This window comes from Mustela lutreola, chromosome 11 (genome assembly GCF_030435805.1).
Source record: "Mustela lutreola isolate mMusLut2 chromosome 11, mMusLut2.pri, whole genome shotgun sequence".
Taxonomy (NCBI): Eukaryota; Metazoa; Chordata; class Mammalia; order Carnivora; family Mustelidae; genus Mustela; species Mustela lutreola.
The window spans coordinates 93,526,068-93,549,110 of record NC_081300.1 but is presented as its reverse complement, the minus strand read 5'-3'; the positions used below and the strand labels follow the sequence as shown (position 1 = coordinate 93,549,110).

The 23,043-nt window shown below is 48.1% G+C and overlaps 1 protein-coding gene across 1 annotated transcript in view; it reads left to right on the top strand.

Moving 5' to 3' along the window:
- The window catches only part of ALDH2 (aldehyde dehydrogenase 2 family member), a 31,623-nt gene extending 10,896 nt beyond the window's left edge, over window positions 1–20,727 (top strand). The window contains exons 2-13 of the mRNA XM_059140235.1: window positions 654–758; window positions 2,456–2,596; window positions 3,678–3,757; window positions 6,090–6,201; window positions 6,707–6,835; window positions 7,291–7,404; window positions 9,080–9,182; window positions 9,722–9,906; window positions 13,385–13,549; window positions 15,110–15,267; window positions 17,006–17,120; window positions 20,297–20,727. Coding sequence (XP_058996218.1) covers window positions 654–758; window positions 2,456–2,596; window positions 3,678–3,757; window positions 6,090–6,201; window positions 6,707–6,835; window positions 7,291–7,404; window positions 9,080–9,182; window positions 9,722–9,906; window positions 13,385–13,549; window positions 15,110–15,267; window positions 17,006–17,120; window positions 20,297–20,329 — 1,440 coding nt within the window. The 3' untranslated portion in view covers window positions 20,330–20,727. The remainder of the gene's footprint in view (window positions 1–653; window positions 759–2,455; window positions 2,597–3,677; window positions 3,758–6,089; window positions 6,202–6,706; window positions 6,836–7,290; window positions 7,405–9,079; window positions 9,183–9,721; window positions 9,907–13,384; window positions 13,550–15,109; window positions 15,268–17,005; window positions 17,121–20,296) is intronic.
- The last annotated feature ends 2,316 nt before the right edge of the window (window positions 20,728–23,043 follow it).

The window sequence follows — 23,043 nt, the reverse complement described above, 5'->3', positions numbered from 1 at the left end:
TCCAAATTCTTGGCCGCTCCTTCCAAGGAGTAAGTGGCAGATCTCTCCCCTCCCTGAGATCTGGACCGGGCCTGTGACTCACAATGACCTGTGGAGTTTGGTGGTGGAAATGAGGCTGTGTATCTTCAGAAGCTGGATTTTAGGAAGCCTTTCAGCTTCTGCGTGGGTCTCTCGAAACACTCTCTGGGGAAGCCAGCTGTCATGGGAGAAGGCTGACGCACCTGGGTCTGCCATACGGTCAGGAGGCCTAAGCAGACATGTTTGTGATGCAGAACCCCTCGTGCACATCCAGCCCCACGCACTCTTGCTCTGCAACCCCATGAGCCAGCCCAGGGAAGCCCTGTGCAGCTGAGCTCAATCAGTGGACATGATTGTGAGAGAAAGATGGATCATTTAAGCTACCGAGTCCATACTGTTGTCCCACATTCTTTTCATTTCTCAGGTAAAAGAAACCAAGGGCAAATGACTTACCCAAGGTTGCTTGGCAGAGAAGGCATTCCGACTTGGTTGTCTCCAGGGCTGGGGCTTTAAATCTCCTGCCACATCATTCTAAGGCTAATTCATATGTGTTCTGGTTTTTTTTTCCTTCCCACATCGCTGGTTGTCGGTGTTGGGTTGAGAGCCGGTCCTGAGAACTTTCTTCCTTCTCGTAGATCTTCATAAACAACGAGTGGCATGATGCTGTAAGCAAGAAGACATTCCCCACCATCAATCCATCCACCGGAGAAGTCATATGTCAGGTAGCTGAAGGAGACAAGGTAAGTGACCTACCTTGGGCCGGGAGCAGGCAAGGATGGTTTCATTGTTTACTTTTTATGTTTTTATGGGGTTGAAACTTTACCAGGAGTGTATTATTTTCATAATTCAAAAATCTCAATGAATATCTTTTGAGTAAATGAATCAACAGGAACTCTTCCTTCAGACAATGGTGCTAGATTATACCCAGGTTCAATACACACAGCAGTAGAATTGTAGACTTGGAACTAAATTTGGGAACATCTAATCCAGTCTCTCTTTTCTAGACCTGAAAGTTGAAGGTCAGAGAAGGGAGGTACACATCTAGATAGAGGCATCTTGTGGACTAGAATTTGGGTCTCCTGAGATCTAGTCTAGTGTTGGTAGTGTACTTTGTTGGAATTATATATACTTGCAATGAAAAATAGTAGTAATAATTTTACAACTTAAAAATTAGACTTTCGGGGCGCCTGGGTGGCTCAGTGGGTTAAAGCCTCTGCCTTCGGCTCAGGTCATGATCCCAGCATCCTGGGATCGAGCCCCACATCGGGCTCTCTGCTCAACAGGGAGCCTGCTTCCTCCTCTCTCTCTGCCTGCCTCTCTGCTTACTTGTGGTCTCTGTCTGTCAAATAAATAAATAAAATCTTAAAAAAAAAATTAGACTTTCAGTAAATATCTATTCCTTCCTTATTTTCTTAAAAAAAAAAAAAAAAAAACATTGAGAGGTGCCTGGGGGCTCAGTCAGTTGAGCATCTGACTCTTGGTTTTGGCTCAGGTCATGATCTCAGGGTTGTGAGATTTTTTGCTTTTGTTTTTGTTTTTTAAGATTTTATTCATTTGACAGTGAGAGGCAGCGAGAGAGGGAACAAAAGCGGAGGGAGTGAGAGAGGGAGAAGCAGGCTTTCCGCCAAGCAGGAAGCCGGATGTGGGGCTCGATCCCAGGACCCTGGGATCATGACCTGAGCTGAAAGCAGACGTGTAACGACTGAGTCACCCAGGTGCCCCTCAGGGTTGTGAGAGTGAGTGCCACAGCCGGTGGGGGGGGGGGTCTCTGCTCAGTGGGGGGTTTTCTCTTTCTCCCTCTGCTCCTCCCCGACTCATGCTCGCTTGATCTCAAAAATAAATCTTAAAAAAGAAGAAGCATTGAAAATATTTTAAGGCCTCTTGCCCTCTGCTTTAAGACAGTTTTCCGTATTCATGTATAAAGCCCTGCTTCCTCTCCTAAAAGCAAATGTGAATATAGTACTTTCTTGGTAGTCTACTTTTACGGTAGTCTGACGGTAAATATGTTTAATATTAATGGAAACCATGCTTCCAACCTCCTGATACACATCTCCCTATATGAAAAATGCTAGCTGTGTCGATTTTACTGCTTCTCCAAGGAGAGAGAAGCTGGTTAAACCTGCATTTGGTGGAGACTACCAGTCATCGGAGAAGGAATGTCTAAGTTCTCTGGGCTTGCTTTCTTAGGAAGGGGGGGAAATGGTCACCCTCTAAACACAGAGGTGAAAATCCAGAAACGTTAACAGTCAGGATCCTCACTCCCTCCGTGAGTCCTGTAAGGGAGAGTCTGAAACTCCACAGGAGAGCCCTTCCTGGTGGGGATGGGCTGTTTGGGTCAGGTTGCCACAAAGCATGGACTGAAGTCCCATAGGTGTGTTCGCCTCAGGGTGGAGACAGTGCTGAGAAGGCCTGAGCTTCCTCGGTGGGTGTTTTCCAGGAAGACGTGGACAGGGCAGTAAAGGCTGCGCGGGCCGCCTTCCAGCTGGGCTCCCCCTGGCGCCGCATGAATGCGTCGGACAGGGGCCGCCTCCTGAACCGCCTGGCCGATCTGATTGAGCGGGACCGGACCTACCTAGCAGTGAGTTCTCACCCCTCTCCCCTCTCATCTCACCTGGTGAATAGGCTCCGAGCATCCCACAGCCAGCCAGGAGGGGGCTGCTTTGCTGACATGTCGCTGGTCAGAATGGCATAGGCTGGGCTTTTGGGGGTATGCCCCTGTACCAACCAGAGGAACTTCTCCTTGTCTCCTACGATGGCTAAAAAAGGAGGAGACTGGGGATGGGGAGGGGAGCCACAGTGGAGAGCCGTTACTGAGACCTCCAGGGACGGACATCTCCCTTGGAGCCCCTCTGTGGGGTGGCTGCTAGAAGCTGAAGAAACCAAGAGGCAATACCCTCTCCTCTCCCCAGTCCAATCTGCAAATAGCAGCCAGAGTGAATCTTCTAGAAGGCAAATTATACCATGGTGTTCCCCTCTGAAGCCTTCCACGGTATCCCACATATTCTTAGGATAAAGTCCTGTTCCCTCAACATGGTCTACAAGGCCCTGTCTCATCTGACTCCATCTCCCAACTCATGCTGGACTGTGGCCCTCACACACATACAGCTCAGCTCAGCAGCCTTCCCTCAGCGTCTTGACTACCTGGCTTCTTTGAGCCCCCAGGGCCTTTGTACATGCTGTTCCCTCTGCTTGGGGTGCTTTTGCTTTGTCATCATTTGTACTTTCCCTTTTGCTTAGTTACCTGCTATATATCCTTCAGGTTTAGGCTAGAGGGTTTCTCAGACTGGGCTGGGCAGCCTGGTTTCTCCTTTCTAGCACTCTTTAACACTCACAATTGAGGCTTCAGGTCATGAGTCACTGGCGCTTTGCTCATTCAGCCCCTATGTTTGTATCTTATCCCAGCCTCTGGATTTGGCTTAGAGCAGAACCTGCCTGTGAAGTGACTGCATGAAAGTGGTGGCACCATTCCTCTCCCCACCCCTCGCTCTCCTGCCTTTGGAGAGGGAGGGGCGATGGGCCAGAAATGCCACAGCATTCAGTGGCACAAAGTGGCCCATCTGCCCTTCTTGGTCTGTGCTGAGGTTCCGCACTGGTCGCCACTGACTGCTGTGATTCAGTCTTGTGCCTGCACATCCGTGCTGACCGTTTTCTTTTCTCAGGCCTTGGAGACCCTGGATAACGGCAAGCCCTATGTCATCTCCTACCTGGTGGATCTGGACATGGTCCTCAAATGCATCCGGTATGGGCTCAGGCTTCCTGCTCTTATATTCTGGCCGTGCCCCAGGGGAGCAGGTTTTGCGGGGGCCAGAAATTAGATAAATTTAACAGGATCACAGGAGTTGGAGAAACATGTTCTGTGAGACTCCATCTTAGGAGAAAATCCCTCAGTACCAAAGTTATAACTTGTAAGCATTTTCTCTTTCTTCTCAGGGCAGTTACGGTAATTTCTATGTTAGATGGAATTTGTCCATTTCATGTAGGTTTTCTCATTTGTGGGCTATAGTTGTTCATAAATTCTCTTTATAAGCCTTTCTATCTCTATAAGGTAGTGGTAATGTCCCTGCTTTCATTTCGTTTTTCAGTAGTTTGTGTCTTTTTTTTTTTCTTAGTCTAGTGAAGGGTTTGTCAATCTAGTGAGTTTACAGAGAACTCACTTTTGGTTTTGTTGATTTCCTCTGTTGTTTTCCTGTTCTCTATTTCATCTGTCTCTGCTGTAGTCTTCTTCTTCTTCTTTTTTTTTTTTTAGATTTTTATTTATTTATTTATTTTATTTACTTATTTATTTGACACAGAGAGAGAGATCACAAGTAGGCTGAGAGGCAGGCCGGGGGCGGGGGCTTGGGAAGCAGGCTCTCTGCTGAGCAGAGAGCCTGATTCAGGGCTTGATCCCAGGACCCTGAGATCATGACCTGGGCCGAAGGCAGAGGCTTAACCCACTGGGCCACCCAGGTGCCCCTGCTGCCGTAGTCTTCTTGCTAGCTTTGGAATTAGTTTGCCCCAGAAATACAGGATGAGGAAAAAGAGCTCTGCTGGGGTCTTTAGGGATGCAGGTAACAAAACCTCGGCCTGACTTGGGCACTGTGGAGGGTCGGGGGCCTTAAATCCAGAAGGCTGCTGAGCCCCACTATGGTTTATGTCAACCCTCTTGCCTCATCTTCTCTCAGTGACCCCCTGGCCACTGTCAGGGCCCGTGTGCATGCTGGAATGTGGGCTCGCTTCTGTATGTGTGATCCTACCGAGTACACTGCAGTCCTTCTCTGAGTGCCAAATGCCAGAGTCTTAATGCCAGATTCAGAGGCCAGATGCCGCCCTGATTGGCTGGCCTTGAGTCTGACCAGCTGTGGTCCAGGTGGACAGATCAATGTGCAAATAATGAGTACTTCCCTGTGACCCTGTGGACAGAGATAGAGAAGAAGCCGTGCTGGGAAGGTAGGGGTTGGACAACATAATGGGTTCTCAGCCAGGGTATTGGTCATGTCTCCCAAGCGATGGTGGCAATGTCTGGAGACATTTTTGGTTATCACAGCATGGCGCGTGTGGGGGGGCGGTTTGCATAGAGGCCAGCGAGGTTGCTAGAAAGTCTACAGTGCACAGCACGGCCAGCATAGCAAAGAATTTTCCAGCCCCACATGATCTTAGTGCCAAGATTAGAACACTCTGTGAGGATGCCCCAGAGAGAGCAGCCTGGGGAAGCTCGGGCTAAGTTCTGTGCCCTTCTGAGTTTTAGGAATATGCCTTTGTGCTGATTAGGTAACCATTCCAGGGCTCACAAGACACACGTCGCACAGACTGGGAGAAAGGGAGAGAGAGGTACTGCTTTCCCTTGTAGAGATTGGCAACTCCCTGGCTGTTTTTCTCCCCAGGTTCACAGACCTGTGTTCGAAGCCTGGTCAGCGTGGAGCTCCAACTCCCGTGGCCATCCCACTCATTTCAGAACGCTTCCTTTTCCCCGACATTTCATCTTTCCCCTTCTCTCGCTTTTTCCCACTTCCCTGAAAACACCTTTACATGCTGGAAACCCACGCTGCTCTTTTCTCCCTCTCTCCAGGGTGCTGGGCTTTACTGTTCCTTCCGTCCGTGAGTCTAGACAGAAGGCTTTACGAGGGGTGAGGCCAGCTGAAGATTTGTTTCTGGTGGCTGTTCCCTCAGTCTTTCCTTGTCTGCATACAGGAAGTGCTGGCTGTTAGAGAGGTTTTCACTTCCTTACCAGATCTGACCCATGGTTCTCAAATGCTAATCTGTGGTGCAGGGCTGGTTCAGCAGTCACAGTTTTTCATAAATCTGAATGTTTATGAAAAATACTGATTCCTGGGGATCAGCCTCAGAGCTCCAGATTAAGTAGGTTGGAAGTGGGCACCTGAAACGTGACTCTGAGGCTTAGATGTTAGTTATCTGGAGCGGGTTACTGTGACCCTAGCAGTTACCCAGGAAGTCTTTCTCGGATTAAGCCAAGAGCAAGAACAATGATCAGAAGGACTTAATTGGGCCTGTTTGAGTCTTCTCTTCCTGCCAGGGTGTACAGGGGTCCCTGCCAGTCATTGATTAAGCTTGGATTTTTTTTTTTTTTTAAGTTATTACGCTGGCTGGGCTGATAAGTACCACGGGAAAACCATTCCCATCGATGGGGACTTCTTCAGCTATACCCGCCATGAACCGGTCGGAGTGTGTGGGCAGATCATTCCGGTGAGTGTTGGGCTCCTAATAAACACAGGAAAGCTTATCAGGAGTGCCTTGAGATGCAGCGATCTCAGACAGGCTGATTGTACAGGTGGTGGGGTCTGTGGATGCTGTCCGAAGGCAGCCTGGGTGGTGGGTGAGAACACAGGCTTTAAGAAAGCCAACTGGTGCTGCCGTGTGTGGACTCTGACTTTGGGCAAATCACTGATCTCCCTAAGACTCAGTTTTCTTATCTGAAAAGTGGAAGGGAACACAGCATTGTCTCGGGGGTGGGGGTATAAAATGCAACAGCGCAGCATGGAGCCTAGTACGGAAAAAGCTCTAATGAGCTTGAGTCGCTCTTGCTCCCATCCTCCTGCCTTGTCCATCTGTCTTCGGCTCACAGCCAAGTTGTGGGGGTAGCGCAAGGGGCTCAGAGAAGTCGGTGCAGCCTCTCCTCCCTGGGCTACCCCCTGCCCTGGCCAGCGCAGATCTCAGCTTCGGTTCCAAGAGGAGTTACTGTTTATTGCAGTGGAACTTCCCGCTCCTGATGCAAGCCTGGAAACTGGGTCCAGCCCTGGCAACTGGCAACGTGGTTGTGATGAAGGTAGCCGAGCAGACTCCGCTCACCGCCCTCTATGTGGCCAACCTGATTAAGGAGGTGTGTGGTTTGTGTTAGTCTTGACCTCTGAACGCCCTTGTACAGGCTTGCTCTTTGGGGGTTCTTAAGAGGGGCTTTGGGGGCCCCAAAGTGGGGCAGGTGTTCACAGCGCAGGGACTGAGCCTGCCCCCACCCCCTGTACCTCATACAGGCCAGCCGAAATGGCCCTCCCTTACCTGTTTTCTACACTGAGTTTCACTGTCAGACCCCTTTGAAGAATGAGCATTGTTCTAGGTGAATGCCAAAGGGGAGCGGTGGCAGCCCCAAGGAACCCTGAAAAGTAGGGTCTCTGCTATGTCATTTGGAATTCCTGAGCAGTGCCCCACAGACTGGTAACTGCTTGTCTGGGTACTGGGCAGGCTACTTTAGCCTCTCCGGGAGGGGTGTGTGCTCTTTGGTCCAAGGCCTTTGGAGCAGGAGAATGACACCCAGTGTCCCTGTCTGTTTGCCCACAGGCTGGCTTTCCCCCTGGCGTGGTCAATATTATTCCTGGATTTGGCCCCACAGCTGGGGCTGCCATTGCCTCTCATGAGGATGTGGACAAAGTGGCCTTCACGGGCTCCACCGAGGTAAGGCATTACAAGGACCTCAAGCTTGTGGCATATTCGACCCAATTTCCCACTGTCCTCCAAGGATGATGCGTTGAAAATTCGCCTTTGGGTACTGCGTGGAGGATTCCCCAAGATGGCCTCTGGGGAGCCTGAGTGAGGGCCCCACGTGGCCAGTAGTGGCTGTTGGGGTGGAGCCCTCTGTGGGTTGCTTGACACTCTGGCTGAGTTGAGGGGCCAGCACACCACGTGGAATAAAGAGGCCGAGGCGGTCTATACCTCATGAAGGCCAGAGTGGACCTCCTGTCCGGGCTCAAAGCCCTTTGGCGGTGTCAGGCTCCTGAACCAGCACTGCCCTGACAATTACAGAGCAGGGACTTCGGGAAGATATGAGTTCAAATCCCAGCCTCGCCAATATGACATGGGGTGATTCACTGAATGCCTTCGGGGCTTCATTTGTTCTCTTTAAAATGAGGATGGCAATTTGGAGACAGTGGAGGCAGTGGAGACAATACGTGTGGTGTAGTGGGGAAGATCAGGGGCTCAGAGTCTTACTGTTTCAGTGGCACTTACTAGCTCCGCCATCTTGGGCAGGTCACTCAGGCTCCCGAAGCCTCTGTCTCATCTGTAAAACGGGGATGATAAGTGCATCCAGCTCACAGGATTGGAGTAAGGGCGATGAAGCTTGCGACGCCATCAGCAGGGGTCTAGCTCAGAGTAAGTGCTCAGGGAGGGAATGCATGAGTAAGGAATGTCGTGCAGCTCTGTGCCAGGCCCGGGAGAAACAGGGATAGGTAAGAGGTCTGGTGATCATCTCCTTCGAAGCAAGGACGGAATTCCTTCTGAAGAGTAGCCTTTCCTGTCCTTGAATTTCTGCGAGACTTCATCACATGGCTCCAGAGAAGGCACACTGAATACCATAAGGAATGTGGTCTCAGATTGTTCCCCCAGAGGTAGATACGGCCCAGCATTCCATCTGTGCGCAGTGACGGTGGCTCTGGGAGGGCCGGGACAGAGCCCAAGAGAGCATGGTCCAAGCTCTTCCCTTGCTTTGCTACTGCCCAGATGAATGCCTTGAGGTGCTGCTGAGATTCTCACCGAGGGGATGGTTTTCTGACAGAGACAGATTTGTTCATTCAGATAGGTTCAGATGTGCCAGGCTCTGTGACCAAGGAGGTGAGGAGCCCCTCATCATTGCCCCCACAGAGTGTGCCATGGGCTGGGGGACCACACTCAACTACACTGTGGGAAGGGGGCGGGATAGTGGTTTGACCTGGTGATGGACTCACGCTGCCCAGGTGTGAATTCCGATTCCACATTCACCAGCTGTGTGACTTTGGGCAAGTGACTTGACCACTCTGAGCCACAGCTCCCACATTTCTGAAGCAAGGCAAAGAGTCGTGCCTACCTTTGAGGTTATTGCAGGGATTGAACTAAATGAACACGAAGCGCTTGGCATGGTGTCTGGTATGTAGGCGCGCTCGGTATAGAGAAGTCATATTGCTCCCACAGTTTCCAGTCACTATTGTCCTGGGACCTCAGAGGGGTGAAGCAGCAGTGGTACATGAATAGCTGGACTGGGTGAAATTCTCCGGGTCTCTTGTAGTCCAGCTGCTCCCTTCTGTTGCATCTAGAAGAGCACTTGGTTCTTCTTTCCTCCTCCTGAGAGCTTTTCTGTATTTCTGCTTCCCCACAGGTTGGCCACCTAATCCAAGTTGCTGCAGGGAGCAGTAACCTCAAGAGAGTGACCCTGGAGCTGGGGGGAAAGAGCCCCAACATCATCATGTCAGATGCAGACAGTAAGGTTTTTTCAGGGAGGAGGTGTGGGACAAAGGTGGCCACGCGCTGTCCATACCGTGGCTCCTCTCACTTTACTGAGCTTCGGCAACCACTGGACTCAGTGTCTGCCCCCTAGGCCCGAGGAGGAAGGTCAGAGTCGGCAGCATGGCCCTCCAGCCTGCATGACCCGGTCCCTCCCCAGCTTCTCTCCTCTTTGCTCCCCACTGCTGCTGGGCCGCAGTGCTCAGTCGCCCGGCCATACCGCATGCTTGCCCTCGGAGCAGACCGCGCCGCCGGGGCGGCCCCTGATTTGCCCTTCCCTGACTGCTGTGGGCTGGCTGGGTGGGTCCTGCCACCACCCTCATGCCTGTTACCACAGAGGGCTGTGACCTCCTTTCTCTTTGTGTCTGTTCACTGGGTGTCCAGACCCCAGGGAAGGAGAGATCAGGTCTGTGCTGGTCGGTGCTGTTGGTGGCATGGACGGGTTAAGAGGATAAGCAGACCCTGGGGCCAGGCTCATCCTTGGTTTCTTCTCATGGTGGCTTTTTTGCCTCCCCAGTGAACTGGGCTGTAGAGCAGGCCCACTTCGCCCTGTTCTTCAACCAGGGCCAGTGCTGCTGTGCAGGCTCCCGGACCTTTGTGCAAGAAGACGTGTATGCCGAGTTTGTGGAGCGGAGCGTTGCCCGGGCCAAGTCTCGTGTAGTTGGGAACCCCTTTGACAGCCAGACTGAGCAAGGGCCGCAGGTAAGCCTGGCTGCTGCAGAAGGGTCTGGGTGTCCAGAGCCAGCACGGAAGAGCAGAAGGGGTCTCAGACTCAAAGGCAGGGAGGCTTGGCTTCAAGTCTCAGCTATGCCATGTGCCAGCTGTGTGTCCCTGGGAAGCCACATGCACTCTCTGCGCCACCATTCTCTCATCTGTAATAATCACCTTTCTGGAACTCACGGGCTAGCTTTAAAATGGAAATCAATAATAGAAACCAGCTTATAAACTTCATACACATAATAAATATCAGGAGGATCTGTGTAAAAAGGAATGCCTGCTTCCTGAACCTTGGCCATCCATAAAAATGTATCTTCCATGGGCGCCTGGGTGGCTCAGTTGTTAAGCGGCGGCCTTTGGCTCAGGTCACGATCCCAGGGTCCTGGGATTGAGCCCCACATCAGGCTCCCTGCTCAGTGGGAAGCCTGCTTCTCCCTCTCCCACTCCCCCTGCTTGTGTTCCCTCTCTCGCTGTGTCTCTCCCTGTCAAATAAATAAATAATATCTTTAGGGAAAAAAAAATGCATCTTCCAGAAGGACACACGTGTATCTGTTAACTGTGGTTATCTTTGGGGAGTGGGCCAGAGAGCCATGGCCTGGACTTGACTTTATACTATTCTGAAATGTTTGAATTTTTAAAAAAATTATATATATGTGTATATATACATATATATTTATATTTATATTTTTACATATATCAAATATATATATGTAATTTTTTACCATGAGGACATACTCATTTTAAAGATTTTATTTATGTATTTGACAGATCATAAGTATGCGGAGAGGCAGGCAGAGAGAGAGAGGAGGAAGCAGGCTCCCCGGGATGCAGAGAGCCCGATGTGGGGCTTGATCCCAAGACCCTGGGATCATGACCTGAGCTGAAGGTAGAGGCTTTAACCCACTGAGCCACCCAGGTGCCTGAGGACATACTCATTTTAATCAAAGCTACAGCCAACAGTAATTACAACAAGAAGAAATATAGTGTCTCTGTCCATTTCCTCACGTCCTGAGCCTTACTCCAGCATTGCTCTTAGACCCCGCCTGTCCTGGGCTCTCTGTGCTGGCCTTCCCCCGTTACCCCCTCAAGAAGCAAGGAATCCACAGGGCCAGGGGCGCTCCCAGCTCCCACCGGTCCCTACACCTACTTCTGGGGTCACGGGTGCCTCTGTACAGGTCCCATCCTCCTGAGGGTGTCTGCTGCTAGTGACCATCCTCTCCTCAGGCTCCAGGGCTGGTCAAAACCAGTCTTTTTTTTTTTTTTTTTTTTTTTTGGTCAGCGCTGGGGAGAGAGGCAGGTAGAGGCAGACCGCAGGCTCCTCACTGAGCAAGGAGCCCGATGCAGGACTCGATCCCAGGACCCCAGGATCATGATCCAAGCTGAAGGCAGACACTCAACTGAGGGAGCCACCCAGGCATCTCTAATTAATAGACTTACTTTTTAGAGCAGTTTAGGTTTATAAAAAAAAGAGCAGAAAGTATGAAGTTCCTTTCACTCCCCACCCTTCCCCTTCAGTTTCCCCGACTGCTGACATCTTGCATTTGTATGGTACATTTGCTATAACTGATGAACCAATGTGTTGCATTATTATTAACTGAAGTCCATAGTTTACTTCAGGGCTCACTCTTGGTGTTGCTTTCTCTGGGTGTGGACAGATATATGAAGACACGAATCCACCACTGCAGTAGTATACAGAATAGTTTTTGAAATTCCCCTGTGCTCCACCCATTCAAACCTCCCCTACACCAATGCTAGGCAATCGCTGATCTGTTTACTGTCTGCATAGTTTTGCCTTTTCCAGAATATCCTATAGCTGGGATCGTACACTATGTAGCCTTTACAGATTGGCTTCTTTCAGTTAACAATGTACATGTACATTTCCTTCATATTTTTTGGTGACTTGATAGCTGATTCCTTTTTATGGCTGAGGAGTCTGCCATTGCATGGACATACCACATTTTCCTTACCTACTTAACCTGCTGATGGGTATTTGGGTTCTTTCCACGTTCTGGCCATTGGGACTAGTGCTACCATGAATCCTAACACCTTTTTTCCCTCTCCTGTTTTTCTTTGTAGTTTATGGCTATTTAATTAGTAAGGTGATACAAAGTTGTATAAAATTTTTGATAAAAAGTGTTTAAAGGAAAAAATAAAACCCTCTTGGCTCCCTTCTGTCTGTTCCCCATAGATAACCACATATGTGCGCAGGTGCACAAACACACAGAATTCCGTTTCTGTATATTTGTTTGAACAAAAACAAGATTATATAACATTCTACAAGCTTCCCTCATCTTTACAGAATACCTTAAGGTATCTTTCTGTGTCAGTCCACAGATCAGTGTTTTTTTGTTGTTGTTTTTTTTTAAACTGGGCTCCATGCCCAGTGGGAGGCTTGAACTCATGACCCTGAGATCAAGGGTCCCCCATGCTCTACCAATTGAGCCAGCCAGGTGCCTCACACAGATCTGTTATTACCAAGGACACAGTATACATTACATACACATACAGTAATTATTTTAGCCAGTCCCTCTACTGACATATACTTAGAACTGTTTCTGTTTCTTACTTTTATAAAGTGCTCCTCAGTGAATATCCTTCTTTAGGTCCCTTTGTGACAATGTAGAATAAATTCCCAAGTTAAATAGTTGGGTCAAAGGGAATGAGTATTTCTTTTTTTTTTTTTCTTTTTAAAAAATTTTTATTTATTTATTTGACAGACAGAGATCACAGGTAGGCAGAGAGGCAGGCAGAGAGAGAGGAGGAAGCAGGCTCCCTGCTGAGCAGAGAGCCCAATGTGGGGCTTGATCCCAGGACCTTGGGATCATGATCTGAGTCCAAGGCAGAGGCTTTAACCCCCTGAGCCACCCAGGTGCCCTGAGTATTTCATTCTTTGACCAGTATTAATAAAGTACCTGCCAAAAGGGCTGTACCACTTTATAGGCCTTTTTTTTAAGCTGAGATACAACTGACATACGACATTGTATTAGTCCTTCTGGGAACATATGAATATGAGAATTATGTATCATACCCTTGCTATCAATGTATTTTCTTCTTATTATTTTTGATCTGGAATGCTTTACGAATCTGCTATCCTTGGGCAGGGGCCATGCTAATCTCTGTATGCTTGCAATTTTAGTGCTGCTGAAGCAAGCAGATTTATTTTTTCACTATTTTATTTATTTTTTATTTTTATTTTTTTTCACCGTTTTAAATTCTTAATTATTCATAGTTGGAAAATAAAAACAGTGGGTTTGATATGCATTTCTTCCAGGGCTAACGAGATTGGTTGACCCTTTTCTTAACGTTTACTGGCCCCTGGGAGTTCCTCTTCTGAGCCTTGCTTATTCTTAAGCTTCTCCGGTGGCTCAGTTGTGTCATTCATTGCCTGTGTAGTTCTAAGCCTAAAGCTAGGAGAGGTCTGGCTCTAGCCATCTCTGAAACTTTGGACTCCTTTTCCCCACAGGTGGACGAAACTCAGTTTAAGAAGGTCCTTGGTTATATCAAATCTGGGAAGGAGGAGGGGGCGAAGCTGCTGTGTGGTGGAGGGGCGGCTGCGGACCGTGGCTACTTCATTCAGCCCACCGTGTTCGGAGACGTGCAAGACAGCATGACTATCGCCAGGGAGGAGGTTAGAATGGGGCCAGCACTCCGGGGAATGTTCTTAGGAGAAGTGGACGGTTAAGTCCATGACCCATCCTCTGGCTTTGGGCCAAATCCTGGCTCTCTGAGACAGATTATTTAAATTCTATCTAATCTTGTCCCCCTCTTCCACCCTTTATGGCTGTTGGGGGAAACTTCCAGATTCCCTTGCACAGTTTCCAGGCCCTTTGTGTTGTGGGCCCTGCAAGCCATGGGTCAAGGAGTGGTTTTGCTCAGCCCTTTTATGCTCTTTATATAAGCAGGACATTGGACTTGATCAAAGGGCTATGATTTTTCCATGTGGCAAGGTTCCCGATGTTCTTCCCCTTAGCACTCATTATGAACATAGGAGAGCAGCTCTGGCTCACTCATTCATTCATTTCACAAATACTCAGTGCCTGCTATGTGCCAGGCTCTCAACAGACACTGGAGATGCAGAGGTATCCAAGACGTGTTCCCTGCCCTTCTAGGGTCCACACACGCTCCCCTTCATGTATACAGGGACAGCATTTCCTCTTCGTATATAATTCAAAATAAAATAATATGAAAATGCAAAATCAGGGGAAGGAAGTCCAACAGAGTTCTGCCTCTTTCCCCATCATGACGATTTGAGGCTTTTTCTGAAATCTCAAATACCTCTTCTCCAGAAGGATGGGGGGTGCTTCTGCTTGGCCAGTACCTGAAGCACGTGACGCCCCATCCCATAGTCCTGCTCCAACCATGATGAGCTCCTGGCACCCTTCTCCCACCTCTTGCCTCGACACTCCCCAGGCAGGCCTGTAATCAGCCATTTCTTCAAGAAGTCCTACCTCCTTTTAGTGAAAAGTGGGATTTCCTGAGGATGGGCGCTGGGTGTGTTTCTGCTTGGAACTCTGTTCCCTCCTCCCTGCTCCCCACCTGGACTCTGGTTTGGCCAGTGTCACTGGTTGGTTGTCACTTCGTCAAAGCCTCACCCTTGCTCTCCACTTGGCCTGTCCAGGAGCTCCCAGCACTCATTACATTGCTTATAACGGTTCCTTCTAAGGCCCTGACTATGTTAGAACCACCCACACTGCATTCCCACACCCCCAGCAGCCCACATATCTGGCCCCTGTGACTTCGTTTTTTGAATCTCATTCTCCACTAAAAAGAACAGGGATTCCTTGAAGAAATAGCTCATGCCAGGAATAGGGCAGAGAAAATACAAAATAAACTTGGATGTCTTGAGAGCCGAGACCCTGTTTCTTTCACAGTTACTTCTTCAGCTTTTAGTGCTGAAAAACTGGTGTAAATTCTCTGAAACGAAATCTATGTGTAACAACATGCCAGAAGCCCCTACCTTGCAGGATTGTTTCATAATAAGACCAGCTATGTAAATACGTAGCATATAGAATGTAACCGATCGCCATTAGCTTCCTTCCCTTTGTGTTTCATTGAGCTCAGGAGCTGTTGTCTTCCTGTGGAACTCTTGGGCTATGTCTGGAATGATCTGCTCAGCATTGTGAAAGCTAGATGGCAGGTGGTTTCCATGTCTGCTACACCCTCCCAACTGTGCACTCTCTCACCGCAGATCTTTGGGCCAGTGATGCAGATCCTGAAGTTCAAGACCATAGAGGAAGTCATTGGGAGAGCCAACAATTCCAAGTATGGGTTGGCTGCAGCTGTCTTCACCAAGGACTTGGACAAGGCCAATTATCTGTCCCAAGCCCTCCAGGCAGGCACTGTGTGGTAAGAGCCTCCTGGCAACCCCTCACAACCTAGGCAGGGATCCCCAAGCCAGGGTCTTCTGGAATCTGGTGCTCACACCCCAAAATTTGGGGCATGGTCTCAGTTCCTCCTGGGTCAGGGCGTGGTATAGCAGACAGAGATTTCCCGTCCCCTCTCCTGTAGGAGATTAAATTTCCCTCCAGTACATATGCCCATGTAGGTTTGTTCTCGGGCAAACAGATGGATGACTGGGATGGGGGCTCCTTACCAAGTGAACAAGGGCAGGAGACCGGAGCTAAGGGTCTAGAGCTATGTGTAATACTGGTCTTATGAGCTTAGCACCTACTTCACACACCCTAGGATGGCTATAATTTTAAAACAAGGGGCACCTGGGTGGCTCAGTGGGTTAAGCCTCTGCCTTCAGCTCAGGTCATGATATCAGGGTCCTGAGATAGAACCCCACATCGGGCTCTCTGCTCAGTAGGGAGCCTGCTTCCCTTCTTCTCCTGCCTGGCTCTCTGCCTACTTGTGATCTCTCTCTCTCTCTCTCTCTCTCACTCTCTGAAATAAATAAATAAATAAATAAATCTTTAAAAAACAAAACAAAACAAAATACCAGGTATTGATGAGGGATGTGGAGAAATTTGAACCCTTACATGTTGCTGGTGGGAATATAAAATGTTGGAGCCGTCATGGGTAACAGTCTGGCAGCTCCTCAGCAAGTTAAATGTAGAATTACCATAGGACCCAGCAATTCTACTGCTAGGTATATATACCCAAGAGAAATAAAAACATACATCTGTCTACACAAAAAAGTATACCTGAATGTTCATACCAGGTTATTGATAATATCCAAAAGGTGAAGATGACCTAAATGTCCATCAGTTGATGAATTGATAAACAAAACGTGGTCTGTCACTGGACTATCATTCAGCCAAAAAAGGAATAAAGTGCTGATACATTCTGTAAACAGAGATGAACCTTGAAAGCATGATAGTAAGTGAAAGAAGCCAGACACAAAAGGCTACATGCTGTGTGATACCATTTATATGAAATGTCCAGAATAGACAAATCCATAAAGACAGAAAGTAGATTAGAGGCTTCCAGGGACTAGGAGAGGAGGGCAGTGGGGAATAACTGCTTATTGGGTAGAGTTCTTTGTGCGGTGATAGAAACATTCTGGAATTAGATGGAAGTGATGATTGCACCACGCTGAGTCTGCTATATCCCCTCAACTGTGCACCTGTAAGTGGTGAATTTCAAATTCAATTAATGTTTAATAATTTTTAAGGCCGTCTAGGTGGCTCAATGGGTTAAAGCCTCTGCCTTCAGCTCAGGTCATGATCTCAGGGACCTATGATCAAGTCCTGCATCAGGCTCTCTGCTCAACAGGGAGTCTCCTTCACCCTCTCACTCTCCCTTTGTGGCTAGTGCTCTGAAATAAAAATTTTTTTAATTTAGTAATTTTTTTAAATGGCAAAAAAAAAAAAGTACCTGGTTAGCACAAACGATTCATTCAAACAGGAAGCTCTGATGTGGGCACCCTGTTACTAACATTCATCTCTGACCACACCATGAGGGGTGATGACTTAACGGCTTTTTTCATGTAGTTTGCTTTTAGCTCCTACGTGGCTGTTCATAACTACAGGTCAACCCATCTATTTTTCCTCAGTAATATTTTAGAGCCATTCAGGATGTCGGAGGGGTATGACACCCTATCTCCTATAAGTTACTACTGAAATCTTGTTTCAAATTATAGGGTCAACTGCTATGATGTGTTTGGGGCCCAGTCCCCGTTTGGTGGCTACAAGATGTCTGGGAGCGGCCGGGAGCTGGGCGAGTACGGGCTGCAGGCGTACACTGAAGTGAAAACGGTGAGTATGGGCACCTTCTCAGCTCTCTCTGGTGCCTGACTCCCATCAGCACTTATTACTTATTTCTTGTTTTAAGCCACAGAAAAGGGTGAGGACCCAGTCTCTGCTCTGTCTCATGGGAAGTACTTGGCACCTGGCCATCACTACGCCTACACACTCCTTTGCTAGGCTGTTACACTCCAAGTTTTATAATACTTGAGAGAAGGACAGATCCCAGTGGGCCAAAGCAGTAAGGGAAAAGCTTCTAATAAGAATCAAGCTGTGAAGGGCACCTGAGTGGCTCAGTGGATTAAAGCCTCTGCCTTTGGCTCGAGTCATGATCCCAGGGTCCTGGGATCGAACCCCACATCGGGCTCTCTGCTCAGCAGGGAGCCTGCTTCCTCCTCTCTCTTTCTCTCTCTCTCTCTCTGCCTGCCTCTCTGCCCACTTGTGACCTCTGTCTGTCAAATAAATAATCTTAAAAAAAAAAAGAGAGAGAGAATCAAGCTGTGAGATGTTAGAGACCAAGGGCCATAAATATACCAATATCATTTGATTTCATAATGTCGGTGATAGGAATATAGCCTGAAGGATGAATCAGAAGTACAAAGAAAGTGACATTCCCTAACTGTTCATCACAGCATGGTCTCTCAAATATGGAAAAGTCAGATGTAACATAAATGCCCAGTAAATTATGGAACACCCAAATCATGATTTACTAGGTAGCCATTAAAAATCTTTTCTGTAGGGGGTAACTGGGGTGGTACAGTTGGCTGGGCATCTGACTCTTGGTTTCGGCTCAGATCATGATCTCAGGGCCGTGAGATCGAGCCCCACGTTGGGCTGCTTGCTCAGTGCAGAGTCGGCTTGAGGATTCTCTCTCTCTCTCCCTCTACCCTGCCCCATCCCCCATGTGGGCCGGCTCGGCTCTCTCCTGCTCTCAAATAAGTAAATAAATAAATAAATCCTTTAAAAAATACTTTTGTAGGATATTTGACATGGAAAATCATCATCCTTTAAAGTGAAAAGATAGGCTACAAAGCCATACATGCAGTGTAAGCCCAATATAAAGACTATATATACATACATATACACTTAGGTACCTTTATTTAAAATTATGGAGAAGATAGCAAAGAAAGGCACCAAAGCGAAAATGGTTTTTTCTACAAGGGACACTAATTACAGTTTAACTAGGCAACAGACGCACAAGTGATATTTAAAGAAAAGAGTAACAGCGGAGCTGGACTTTCCCGGGATTGGGAAAGCGAAGGCTCAGGGCATGCAACCCAGCCAGGAGGAGCAAGGTGAGAAGGGCCGACGGGCACTTCCCTCGGTCATCTGGTAAGCCACAACCTGTGTTCTCAAGAAGCTCGTTGGATTAACATAAATCTGTTTGCCTGTTTATTTAAAACTGCCCAGGGGCGCCTGGGTGGCTCAGTTGGTTAAGCCTCTGCCTTCAGCTTGGGTCATGGTCCCAGGATGGATCAAGCCCTGTGTCCGGCTCCCTGCTCAGCAGGCGAGTCCGTTTCTCCCTCTCCCTCTGCCCCTGCTCATGTGCTCACACACTTTCTCTTACATAAAAAAAATCCTTTTTAAAAAATAAATAAAATTGTCCCATATAAGAGGCAAGACCCAGATTTGACCATGACACTCACTGGCCTGTAACTGCTCATCAAAACAATGATAAGATTATTTAGGACCGGTGTAGGGGGGCGGTGCTAGGACTGAGCCCCAGGAGTCACAGCAGCAGGATTGCTTGAGGGCAGTGGGAGGGAGAGCCCGAAAAGAGGAGGCTTGAGTTGAGGTGGTTTGTGCAGGAATCCAGATTTAAGTTGCTGATGCTGGAGGGCTCGGGCACTGGGATATTGGAGAATGGGAAGAAGCTTTTTGAAGAAAAGAAGTGGCAGGACTTGATGGCTGGAGTGTGGAGGCTGCAGGCAGGCGAAGGAGGCACAGCTGCTTCAGCTCCATGCCAGGCACTGTGCTTTGTGCGCGTGATGCTAAAGATTCCTGTATTTTGAGTTTGGGGACCTTGCGTGATAATCCTGACAAAAACATGATTAAAGGGGCGCCTGGGTGGCTCAGTTGTTAAGCGTCTGCCTTCGGCTCAGGTTACGATTCCAGGATCCTGGGATTGAGCCCTGCCTCAGGCTCCATGCTCGGCGAGAAGCCTGCTTCTCCCACTCCCTCTGCCCCTGCTTGTGTTCCCTCTCTCGCTGTGTCTCTGTCAAATAAATAAATAAAATCTAAAAAAAAAAAAAAAAGATAGGAATAAAAACTGTTCAGAAGAGAAATCCAGTTTGCAAGGGGGACTGATGAGAAGATGTCTTCTTTTGAAGTCATCCTTACAGAGAGCTTACTTTGTCCAGAATCTGCTAGACTTCCTTATGCAGGTCGTCTGGGTCAGTGCTCACAACAGGCTCAGGAAGGAGATTCTGTCATTACCCCATCATACAGATGAGGAAGCAAGGCACACAGAGGTGAAGCCCTTGCCCCATGGGAGTTAAAACAGGGATTTAACCCCAATTGCACCTGAGTCTGGAATCTTCCCACTTAACACATTGAGACATCCATGAACTATCAGCGTGTTATTTTTTTTCCTTTGATTGTTTTGGAGGAAAGTACAGAGGTAGGTCAGGGTCACTCAAGCTCAGCACTATCGACATTTGGAGTTGTGTAATTCTTTTTTTAAAAGATTATTTATTTATTTATTTGACAGATCACAAGTAGGCAGAGAGGCAGTCAGAGAGAGGAGAAAGCAGGCTCCCTGCTGAGCAGAGAGCCCAATGCGGGGCTCGATCCCAGGACCCTAGGATCATGACCTGAGCCAAAGGCAGACGCTTTAACCCACTGAGCCACCCAGGCACCTCAGGAGTTGTGTAATTCTTGTGGGGTTTGTCCTGTGCACTGTGGGATATTCCATGAGCAGCATTCCTGACTTCTACCTACTAGATGCCATAGTGATCCTTCCCTCTTCTGCCCGCTGACAATCAAAAAATGACTGGGTTAAGGGGAGGCAGAGAGTGTTATGCAGAACAGGGTCCTGGCGATGTCCCTGGGATTGGCCAGTTGTCTGTCAAGTTATCAGAAGGAAAGGAAGCTGTTGTGCTCGTTCTCAGGCAGCACGCCAGCTGAGAGTGTCCACAGATTGCAGGGAAGCATGAAGACTGAACAGCTGCTCTGTATTCTTCTTACAGGTCACGATCAAAGTGCCTCAGAAGAACTCCTGAAGAACTGTGCCGACTCCCTCATCCAGCAGCGGAGGTCAAGGACGTCAGCAGCAAAATCAAGAAGAATGACCCTGGCACACTACAAGTCTCGAAAGAGAAATTTTCTCACAAAATCTCTTGATCAAGAAAGTCTCAGAACTTGAATTGCTAGATGGGAGTGGGTGTGGGGCAAAGAGTACTGGAAAGTGTTTTACCTGCCAGCAGTACGGCTAGTTTTCAGGCTGGGTTTTCAAAACTAGATTCAAGTGTCTTATCCTGTCCATTGGAGAGACTTCTGTAACTTGAGTCAATGGGGAACAAAAAGCCATTGTTTATACTTGTACTAACAAGTTGGGCAATAGCTAGTACCTTCCTCTGTATTCTGGACTAAAATTCATTAAAAACAATGCTGCTGTTAACTTTTTGGTTAAGTCTTTGTGCATCACAGTAACCCATGGAAATACCACCACACAGGGATGTTGTCCTCTGTGTGTGTGTGTCACACCGTATATATGCTACTGCCCTTCCCCTCCTGTGGGGAAATCGCTTTTGTTTCCTCTCTCCATCCTGTCTACCTGTGGCCGGCCCTGTGCTAGGCCCCTAGGGAAAGCACCAAAACAGGACCCCCAAGCCCTGCCCTCAGAGAGGGGGCGGTCAACCAGGAAAGACACATTTCACATCCAATGTCTGTTGTCTTTTTTTTTTTTTAAGATTTTTTTTATTTATTCGATAGATCACAAGTAGGCAGAGAGGCAGGCGGAGAGAGAAGGAAGCAGGCTCCCCACTGAGCAGAGAGCCCGATGCGGGGCTCGATCCCAGGACCCTGAGATCATGACCTGAGCCGAAGGCAGAGGCTTAACCCACTGAGCCACCCAGGTGCCCCTGTTGTCCTTGTTTTAAGTTGAAAAACTTGGGTCAAAGTAAAATGAGACAGGTTCGGGCTGATAAAGTTCACGAGATTAATTTGGAAGCCAGATGTCTGTTTATTCATCTTAAGTGAGGCCTGTATTCCTGTAACCAGACCTCGCAAATCTGTCCAGAACACTGCCCTTGTTTAGTTAAGGGACCTGTAATTAGGATTATTAGTAAATGAGGAATCTGAAGATTCCTTGGTGAGTAATGGACTCGGCAAAAAGCCGTATAGCTGTAGTTTGTCAAGGTTGTGATCATGTGTGGGTCACAGATTAACAATGTGAGGACAAGTCTCATTTCTCCTAAAGAAAACCCGCCTTCTGTATCATTTTGCCGACAGTGTCCAGGTGTTGTGGCGCACGCTGCCTGACTCCCGGTTTCACTCAGGCCAAGCCACATCTTGGTCAACAATTCCTATTCCACTAAAAACTAATCTGACTTATTTGAATAGTGCTTCCTAATTTTTGTCATATGCATATACCTGTATCACTTTTTTCTTTAAATCGACTCTTATTTAGACAAAAAAATGAAGGACCTTATTGCCATACATAAAAAACTGCATTCAACTGCCATAAGTAGAAGGCATCATCAAAAAAGAGGAAAGCAAAACAATGTGACTACATTTAAAATAAGAAAATACAAATAACCTTAATCACTTGGATTATGTACATATTCATACACACACACACATAAATATACTCCTTCCACAGTTGTTCATACCTGAAGTCAGTGTGCCACAATGAGGAGCCTAGGATTTGATGACCAGTGGGCAGAAACATTCCTCTTCTTCTTACTTCAGTATGAGATGGGGTTCACTGCCAAGAAAATGATTCTGTATTTTAGCTTTGATGCTAACCAGCAACAACAGTGTCAGGACACATGAAGCTAGCAAAGCTTTGAACCTGCCCCTGTTCTCCCAACCTGCAGGAGCCTCCCAGGCTGAGGGGGGCCCACTGTAGCTGGGGTGGGGTGGTCAGCTGAACCTGGACAGCCCGTCAGGGTACACACACACACCCGGTGGGTGGGTGGGGGAGCACAGGGGGCGGCAGTAAACATAGGAACATAAAAGGAAGAGGGTATTCTGAGAGTGTGAAAGGGAGATGCTTGACCCAAGCTGGCCAGCTGGAGGGAGAGATCACAAACTCCCTTCACACTTAACCTTCATCCACGGTGAACATTTTTTGAGAGGTTACTGAGTGCTAGGTACTGGCAATGCAAGAATGAATCAGCCACACTTACACCTCCAGAAGCACAGAATCTGGTAAGCCCAGTCAGACTCTCCAAGGAGATGATTATAGTTAACTATCTGCTTTCAGCTCAGGTCATGATCCTGCAGTTCTGGGATCGAGCCCTGAGTTGGGCTCCCTGCTCACTGGGGAGCCTGCTTCTCCCTTTCCCTCTGCTGCTTCCCCTGCCTGTGCTCGCTCACCTTCTATCTCTGTCAAATAAATAAATAAAATATTGGAAGAGAAAAAAGAGGTGATTATAACAGAATACAGGTGCCGGGTGCAATGACCGTGATCAGATATTGTCATGGAAAGCCAAGAAGGGCCCCTGTTGACTGCAGGCTCAGAAGAAAGCTCCCTAGAGGGCACTCACGCTGTCTTTATTTATTTTCCAGGTTTCTTGGCACAGGTTCAGTTCCTGAAGGCTTGAGCCTGGGTTATTGCCCTACAACGTGTGCCCGTTATGTAAGCAGGAGTACCACTACTATCTGCTTAGTATTTACCCTAAGCTATACTAAAGGCATGTGAAAGTGATGTAGGACACAAAGGCAGAAGGAAATGTAGATAAAATTAAACACCTAACATGCTGCCTGACAA